General features: G+C 37.0%; 1 protein-coding gene across 1 annotated transcript; it reads right to left on the bottom strand.

Annotated features, from left to right (window-relative positions):
- Window positions 1–3618: 3618 nt before the first annotated feature.
- Window positions 3619–8793, bottom strand: cdca7a (cell division cycle associated 7a). The gene is made up of 10 exons (XM_028436432.1): window positions 8675–8793; window positions 7000–7134; window positions 6763–6882; window positions 6481–6684; window positions 6325–6405; window positions 6027–6218; window positions 5249–5377; window positions 5002–5151; window positions 4783–4919; window positions 3619–4705 (listed from the first exon to the last, which is right to left on the bottom strand). Exons 1-10 carry the CDS (start codon window positions 8693–8695, stop codon window positions 4672–4674), a joined length of 1203 nt encoding a protein of 400 aa, XP_028292233.1. The 5' UTR covers window positions 8696–8793; the 3' UTR covers window positions 3619–4671.
- Window positions 8794–9392: the final 599 nt, after the last annotated feature.

Genomic DNA, 9392 nt, shown 5'->3' with positions numbered 1-9392 from the left:
CAAACGCCTCAAAACTAAGGTAAGGTAAAGTTTAAAATCAAGCAAAAAATTCCTAAATTTCCTGAAAACTGTGCTTCTTTGCCTTACTATAGCCTTACCTGGGTTTTGAAGTATTTGAAAATTTTCCACTCAATTTTATGCCTTGCTATAGCCTTACCTCCATTTTGAGGAGTTTGAAATTTTTTCACGCGATTTTATGCCATACTATAGCCTTTTTTTCTCCGCCTCTTATTGCTTATTGCTTCGTTTTTTGGCGTTTTAAATTTGTTTGTCCGTTTCTACGCGTAACTATAGCCTTACCTCTGTTTTGAGGCGTTTTAAATTTGTTTGTCCGTTTCTACGCGTAACTATAGCCTTACCTCTGTTTTGAGGCGTTTTAAATTTGTTTGTCCGTTTCTATGCGTAACTATAGCCTTACCTCTGTTTTGAGGCGTTTTTAATTTTTTTGCACGTTTTCATGCCTTACCTCCATTTTGAGGGGTTTGTAATTGTTTCGCCCTGTTTTTATGCCTTACAATAGCCTTACCTCTGTTTTGAGAAATTTGAAATTTTTTCGCAGATTTTTTTGCCTTACTATAGCCTTACCTCCATTTTCAGACGTTTTATTATTTTTGGTATGTTTTTATGCGTAACTATAGCCTTACATCCATTTTCAGGCATTTTCAATGTTTTTGCGTGTTTTTATGCCTTACAATAGCATACTTCCGTTTTGAGGCATTTGAAAATTTGGAACCCTTTTTTATGCCTTACTATAGCTTTACCTCCATTTTTTGGGTGTTTTTAATTTTTTGCACGTTTTTATGCCTTACTATAGCCTTACTTCTGTTTTGAGACGTTTTAAATTTTTTCACACATTTTTATGCCTTACTGTAACCTTGCCTCCGTTTTCAGACGTTTTAATATATTGGTGCGTTTTTACGCGTAACTACAGCCTTACATCCGTTTTGAGGCGTTTTTAATGTTTTTGAGCATTTCTATGCCTTTCTAAAGACTTTTTGACTTTCTAAAGACTTTTTGACTTTCTAAAGACTTTTTTTTGCAAGTTTTTATAGAATACTATGGCCTTCCCTCCATTTTGAGGCACTTGAATTTTTTTTCACGCATTTTTATGCATTACTATAGCTTTACCTCCGTTTTGAGGCGTATGTAATTTATTTGTGCATTTTTATGCCTTATTATTGCCTTACCTCCATTTTGAGGAGTTTGAAATTTTTTAACCCTTTATTATGCCTTACTATAGCCTTAGCTCCGTTTTTTGAATTTTTTTTTTTTGCAACTTTTTATGCTTTACTGTTGCCTTTTCTCTGTTTTTAGAGTTTTAAATTTGTTCCCCCATTTTAATGCCTTACTATAGCCTTACCTTCGTTTAGAGGTGTTTGCAATTGTTTTGCCCTTTTTTATGCTTTACTTTATTCTTACTTCTATTTTTAGGGGTTTGAAACTTTTTCACCCTTTTTTATTGCATTTTAAATTTTTCAACCTTTTTTCATGCCTTACTATAGCCTTACCTGCGATTTGAGGTGTTTGAAAAATTTTTGCACATTTTCATGCCTTACCTCCGTTTTGAGACGTGTGTAAATGTTTCACCCTTTTCTATGCCTTACTAGCCTTATCTCTGTTTGGAGCAGTGATGGGAACTCCGGCTCTTTTTGGAGAACCGGCTTTTTTGGCTCAGCTCACTAAAAAGAGCCAAGTGGCTCTTCAAATTATTTGGTGAATTCTTGTTGTCACTCATTTTCTCAACTTTTTCTTCCTTTTTTTTACCTTTCCCGTCTGTTTGCGTTGTGGTCCTCGCTCTCTTCTTCTCTCATCTCCCTCCTCCTTCTCCATGTGCTTGCGGTGAGTGTGTAACTCCGCCCCTCCCCTCTCTCTCTTCAGAGCAGGGAGCGCCGCAGACAGAGACGTCACACACATATTGACCAATCAAATGCGGCTTGAAGAGAACGAAAAAACAACAACAAAAAAAAGCGGCTCCTGTCGCTCTTAGAGCCGTTTCGTTCGCGACCGACACATCACGAGTTTGGAGGCGTTTGACATTTTTTGTGCCTTTTTATGCCTTAGCCTTACCTCCGTTTTGAGACATTTTACATTTTTTTTGCGCGTTTTTATGCCTTACTATAGGCCTACCTTCGTTTATAGGCGTTTGTAATTTATTTGCGTGTTTTTTATGCCTTATTATAGCCTTACCTTTGTTTTGAGGCGTTTGAAAAACTTTTGCGTGTTTTTTTGCCTTACTATAGCCTTACCTCCGTTTTGAGGTGTTTTAAAATTTGTAACCCTTTTTTATGCCTTAGCCTTACCTCCGTTTTGAGACATTTGACTTTTTTTTTTTTTTTTGCGTGTTTTTATGCCTTACTATAGCCTTACTTCCATTTATAGGCGTTTGCCTTACAGTATTATAGCCTTACCTTCGTTTTGAGGCGTTTGACATTTTTGTCATGTTTTTATGCTTTAATATAGCCTTACCTCCGTTTTGAGGCGTTTTTAATGTTTTTGCCCGTTTTTATGCCTTACTATAGACTTACCTCCGTTTTGAGGCGTTTGAAAAATTTTAACCCTTTTTTATGCCTTAGCCTTACCTCCGTTTTGAGACATTTGACATTTTTTTGCACGTTTTTATGCCTTACTATATCCTCACCTCTGTTTTGAGGCATTTGTAATTTTTTGGCGTGTTTTCATGCCTTACTATAGCCTAGTTTCTGTTTTAAAGCGTTTGTCATTGTTTTGCGCGTTTTTAAGCCTTACCTTCGTTTTGAGGCGTTTGAAAATTTTTAACCCTTTTTTATGCCTTACTAAGTGTTTGAATTTTTTGGTGTGTTTTTATGTCTTATTATAGCCTCACGTTTGTTTTGAGGCGTTTTCTTTTGGGTGCGTTTTAATGCGTAACTATAGCCTTACATCCATTTTGAGACGTTTTAAATTTTTTTGCCCAATTTTATGCTTTACTATAGCCTTACCTCCATTTTGAGGCATTTTATTGTTATTTTTAGACGTTTTTATGCCTTACTATAGCCTTACCTCCATTTTGAGGCGTTTGAAAATGTTTTTATAAAGAATTTTTATGTCAATTACATGGTTATGATTACAACAGCTACAGATATTTTCAAATACAATTGTTATAATTGTAAATAATTATCAATTACAATTATAATTGACCCATACAATGGCAACAATAAATTAGTTAACAATACTTTTCGGATCTACTACTAGAGCCATTTTTAGCTTTGTGGGCGGCTCATGTTGCCTGAATACATGGAGAGATTCCAAATGTAATAAATGGTTCACAAACTGGTTGACTGATTGTATCTGTCAATCATTCCCGCATTTATCTTTAAAACATATCTGGGATAAAAACAGGTACATTTCATTTTCCCCAGATGACGACTCAGCTATGGGGCCCTATGCTATTGCTAAATCTGTCTGTAGCCAGAAACACCTGCGTACACTTTGGCTCACGAGACTATGTAGTTGTGAACATTTTGCATTTCATTACCTTTTAAAAATCCCACAAGCATAGTTTCTCTAACATTAATACTGACATTTTTTTTTTTTTTTATCTCTCATTAGCTGCCACGGCTGAATCTGATGATAGTCAAATAAGTGCTCAGACAACTGTAGTGCCATCAACATCTTTAATAAATGTGTAGTCAATAAACACCAACCACCATGACACATCCCATTACTGGGGCAGAGTCGGACATATTTACAAGCAGGAAAAGCACCTGGCATCAGAGGTAAAAGCTCTAGCGTCGACTATTTTTAAACACCATCATATAATCAGGGTATCTCCCACTGCAGGTCAAATGAAGTACATTCCAGAGCAGAACAGCACAAAGGTTAATTTCATGTCATTCCGTGTGGAGGATCAAACCTCTAAAGAGGAAAACGCTGGCCATAATTCTATTGCCACTTCAGTGGCAATTCTAACCATTCCTACTTAACAGTGTAATGCAGAAAATGAGGCTAAGAGACTGGAGCAGAGCGAGAACGTGCTCTAACAGGATCAAATGATTTACAGGTATGAGATTCCCCATTAGTGTGCTAATTGTTTCCACACCATTAGTGACAGTTATCTAATGAAGGAAATTTAAGCAGGCGCCGTAGTAGATCACAGGTTCTCTGGGTTTGGAGGGGAACGCCGTGGTGCACGCTCATTGCCCTTTTCTACCTGCATCTCCTCACTAAAGTCCTCCCTACAGTATCTCACATTTTATCTTTCAAACCTTGTAAAAACACAAGCAATAAATGACAGAAAGAAATATGGACATTTCGAATTCAAGATGGCACAGATACATTTAAAACAATGTCAAATTAAACTGAACAAACCCTCCAAATGTTTACAACTGATATTTTCTTGAAATGCGTTTTACTTTTTGGAGTTAAAACAAAAAAACATTTGCAAACACGCAGAAAATTAACGACATGACGATGCTCGAAGTTATAAAAAAACAAAAAAAACAAGGAGCTTTAAACTTCTAGACGAGAACATAGTTACTATATTCCTAGTTATTATAATAACTACATATGGAAATAGATAAATTATGTTTTTATCTGCAAGTTAAAAGAAATAATATCAGTATGAATATCACCAAACACTGAATGCTTTAAACGATAACAGTTAAAATAAAAGCGATGAGTCGTACAGAGATGATCAGCCCCCATTGTCACTTTTCACTGGCTGCTCTCTTCCAGCTCCTTTTTCAAGCTGCAACAGAACAAAGAACTCAGTTAAATTCAATATTTGAACACTGTGAAAAACGAGCAACGAGTAGATTGTTTCACCTTTTCAGGTAGGCGTGGACATTATCAAAGCCGTGGTATTTGGCGAGGTAAACCAGCACTCCAGTAGCACAGCGACCTTCTCTGGCCCGACAGAAGCTGCAGTTACAAATCCCTCTGCAGGGTGGGCACTGCCACTCCTAACAGCAACAGCATGAAGTCACCACACTGACAACACGACAAAGCAGTCACGTCAACCTAGTTAATGTTTTAGGCTCTCACCGGGTTCAGCAGGGCGTCTCGGACTTCTTCTCCGTAGCGGTTACGGAGACACGGACCACAGAATTGACCTCTCACTCCCATACACTCAGGATTACGGCAGTTCGTTTTGGTGTCTGTTGTCTTCTGTCGGCACTGGTGGCAAGTGGATCCCTGACCAACAAAAAAAAAAAAAAAAAAAAAAAAAGACCTTTGTAAAGAAAAGTGGTGACGTGGATGTGTTCAACTTCACAGGAAATGTAAGACGTACAGTGGAGCCGTTGTACACTTTCTCCCGCACGTTATTGCAGATTCGCTGCAGCTCGTACTCTGTGATCTCCTCCACAGGACGTACGACATGAGGGATGGCTTTGGTACCATGGAAAGTACGGCGACGAGGCTGCACAGAAAATACATTTTTTAGTCTTTTATGCATGGACGCGTTAATAGTCTACATCACAAGTGTCAAAGTCAAGGCCCGGGGGGCCAAATCCGGCCCTTTGGAGGATCCAATTCGACCCGCAGGAGAAAGTAAAAATTACGGAAAAAACATGAATAACTCAGTTTTCCCAGTGCTAATATCGCATGATGGCAGTCATTTTTATTTATTTTTTCAAACTTTGTTTTTATTTGCAATTTATAACATACAAACAACTTATAAATGTAAGAAAAAAAAACATTTAATAAAAATAATAAATACAAAAAAATACAACAAAAACAATAATTTAACAAAGGGTAAACATTTTCAGCTGCATTTCCTGGGTGCATTTTCCTTCATTAAATAGAAATTGGTCACAACTCTAGGAGATTGAAAGTAAAGAACGTGTTGGGACTTAAATCTGTCATTTTATGCTTGGCTATTGTCGGGTTTCTGACATATTTTGTAATTTACGTATACGTAGAAGTGCAAACTACAAGGTACAATGATGTTAAAATTGCTCATTTTCCCACATAAAAATCTGTGGCCCTCTTAAGATCAAATTGCTTCGTATTTGGCCCCTGAACTAAAATGAGCTTTTACATAGTTATTACTGCACAATTTCACTTACAGGTTCATCGATTTCTTCGTAGTAGCGGCTTTTGCGAACCAGGCTGAACTTGTCGTCTGCCTCTTCTTCTGTAGGTGGGCTTGGGGGTCCGTCCACTAAGGTGCGGGAGCGCGTGTGAGGTCTGGATGCGCGCTCAGGGTTTCTCCTGAAAGCTCTTGGAGCTCCCAGAGACTGTCTGGGTGCCTGACGAGGCTGCAAAGATGCGAGATCATCACATATTGAAGTATAATGCACAGAATTGTGTAATACAATAAGAATGAGACACAACATTGTAGAGCTTGTGGGCAGATGTTTTTACCGTCTTTGATAATGGGAATGAAGTTCTTCTTCCTGGAAAAAGTCCAGGTACTTTGTTCAACTCAGCCATGAGCTTTGCAAGCTAAAAGCAAATACATGGATTTATAATATAATTTGTCTTTTATTAAGAGCTTTCTTAATAAAAGACAAATTGTACCATTTCTTTATTCTCCTTGATATTCAGGGCTCTCTTCATTAGAGCGTTGTCATCTTCCTCCTCAGAGTCCAGGTCCTTTACTTTTGGTTGAAGGAGTGGTTCAGACGCTGGCGGCTTTCTCTCCGCCTTCCTCGAGGGGAATGTCATGGCAACCTTCAGCCCGCTGGACCTGCGACCCCGTCTCTGGGGTTCAGTGTCCACTTTCTAAAAAGGTAAAGTCTTAGTTACAAACCTTCATAGTGTTGTCAAAGGTTTTGACTTGTTGCTCTCCAACTCACTCACCATGGCTTTAATCCGACTGCTGATCACGTTCTCCTCAAACCCGCTGCAGCTTTCCTCGGATTTAGCCTCAGAGACGTTTAAACTCTCTGATTTTCTCTTTGCCCGTCTCAGACTGCTTCTCTAAAATCCCCAAAACACAATAAATGTCAATCATACATCTGCATAGTCACAAGTGAACAGTGAGTGCAATAAAAAAAAATTGAAAAAAATGCTAGAACATTCTATCTTTAATATTACAGTATTTGCGAAGCCTCCATCTGAGCCAAAGCTGTCACAGCTGTCATCAGAGGAAGAGGTCTCCATGGGAACAAGCGGGACACTCCGGAAGTTCCTCAAACTCATTCTGGGGGCTGGAGGCTGGACCACCAGTCTCTGTGTGGACAGAAACATGTTCAAGGAACTTGATACACACACACACACACATTAGTGTAATATGTGGCGTATTATTAATTTGTTGAGGACCGAACTGAGAAAAGCCAAGATTATTTAACATTACTGCATAAAACAAAGCCATAGTCAAAGTAAATACACAAAGAATACAGCATTGGCCTTAAAATGACAGCTAGTAAGTTTACAACAGGAATTTGGCTCTTTTTTTTTTTTATTTTAAACTATTTATAGTTTTTGTAATTGCTTATTTTTAAGTGTTTGCTTAATGACTAATTAATAATCCAAGTCAAATGTGTAAAGGTCAGATGACATGGCACAGACAAAAAGTGAAGCTATGCACTTCACTTAATTAAACTTATGTATATATATATATATATATATCACCTTTCAAACACATTTAAATAGTCTAAAGTAGGGATGTCCCGATACAACTTTTTCACTTCCGATACGATGCCGATATTGCAACCTTGCATATTGATCTGATGCAATATCAGCACAAATCATACATACTTTTATTACTTATTTTGTAGTGTGGAATGTTAGAAAAGGCTTGGTTAATGTTACTCAAACAGAGAACAATAGTCATCAACAGTAGGTATGAGAAAAACTGACCCATTTATTATTAACCAATTGGTTACATATATGTTAACCTTCAACATAATATGTACAATATTTTACAATTGAATAAATATAATATACATCAGAGATTTTAGATGTAATCCAATAAAATGTGATATTCGTGTTTTTTCTCTTTCTGATATCGGAGCAATATCAAAATCGGATCGGGACACCCCTAGTCTAAAGTGCTTTAAAGGATTTTAGAAAAGTGATAGACAAAAGGCAAAGTGATTAAAAAGTGGTAGAAGTAATTGACTGAAATAGTTAAAAAGATGACAGATAAAGAACAAAGCAAAAAAATGAAAGAATTTACAGAATATAAAACATTAGGATTTGCATAAAAACAGTGAAAGTAGAAAAAAACAACAATAAAAATATTTTACATTCCAAATAATTCCAAGCATAAAACTATAAGCATAAAAATTTTAAAGCACTACATAAAAGCCAGATAGAATAAATAGGTTTCCAGCTTGCAGCAGGCTGTTTCACTGTCCTGGAGCATAAAAAGTGAAGGAGGAGTCACTGAACTTTAGTTTTGCTCTTTGGAAATTACAAGAAAAGTACCAGAGGATCTGAGGATCCGCCTGGGTTCATAGTCCATAGTCTGGGCCGAGGTTGTATAATGCTTTAAAAAAAACAAATATAATTAATTTCAAAATCAATGCAAAAACAGGCAACCAGTGCAGCTGCTCACATTTAAAAGAAACTAATTTGCACAATGCAATCTTAATTTAACATTATTTTCCCATGCACGTCCATGTTACTCAATACATTACCAGATACACGTTGAAATAAATCAGAACAACACACTTCCGCATAAATTATAAACGCAGATAAATTGAGTTAAACAACAACAATGCGTTTAACTTCTAACGTCAGATAAGTGTCCGGACATCCGTCTTACCATCGAGCGGGTTTGTGGCATCTTTTCCAGTGAAAAGTGGTGATAAAACAAGCAGAAACACGAACACACAGTGTCGTCTCTCAAGAGGGAATAAAGAAGGAGATGCAGTCGCGCGAACTCTGGACTCGTTCGTTTCCCGCGCCACGACCAGGTCCTAAAAGCTGCATAAAACATGCGCAGTAATACTGCTTATTGTTTGAGGTTAACGGCAACAAACCAGAGCTCAAATGAATTAAAACACTCATTCTTATAAATGTCGTATTGTATTTTTTGGCGATCTACTGTAAACACACATAATAATCACTTTATTTTGCATAATGGTTTTATGCTTCTTCCGTGTACTTTACTATGCCGCGAATCTTTTACACCGTAATTTGCATACAAGGCGGGTAATATTGGGCTTCATTCCAGCATGGCAACTTCTTTCAAGTTTAGTTTTAATGTTTACGGATAAACTAAACCAGAAAGTAAAATTAATTAATTAGCGGTCTGAGTCTGTCAATTTCATTAGTATTTTTTACTACAATACACGTTTTTGTTGTTTTTTTCCCCCCCAAAAAAATCATTAAGTCTGGAAAACTCATACTTAAATGAAGGCAAATAACATGGAATATTCTATTAAACACTACAAGCAGTCTGGAGAGCAGAAAAGCTATATTGATTCAAATTGCATTCTCAACCTGTAAAAAGTTTAATCCAAATATGATAACATCAGTTC

Source organism: Gouania willdenowi, chromosome 21 (assembly GCF_900634775.1).
Source record: "Gouania willdenowi chromosome 21, fGouWil2.1, whole genome shotgun sequence".
In the NCBI taxonomy this organism is placed as follows: Eukaryota; Metazoa; Chordata; class Actinopteri; order Blenniiformes; family Gobiesocidae; genus Gouania; species Gouania willdenowi.
The sequence above is the reverse complement of the archived record's forward strand: the minus strand, read 5'-3'. Positions and strand labels throughout refer to the sequence as shown.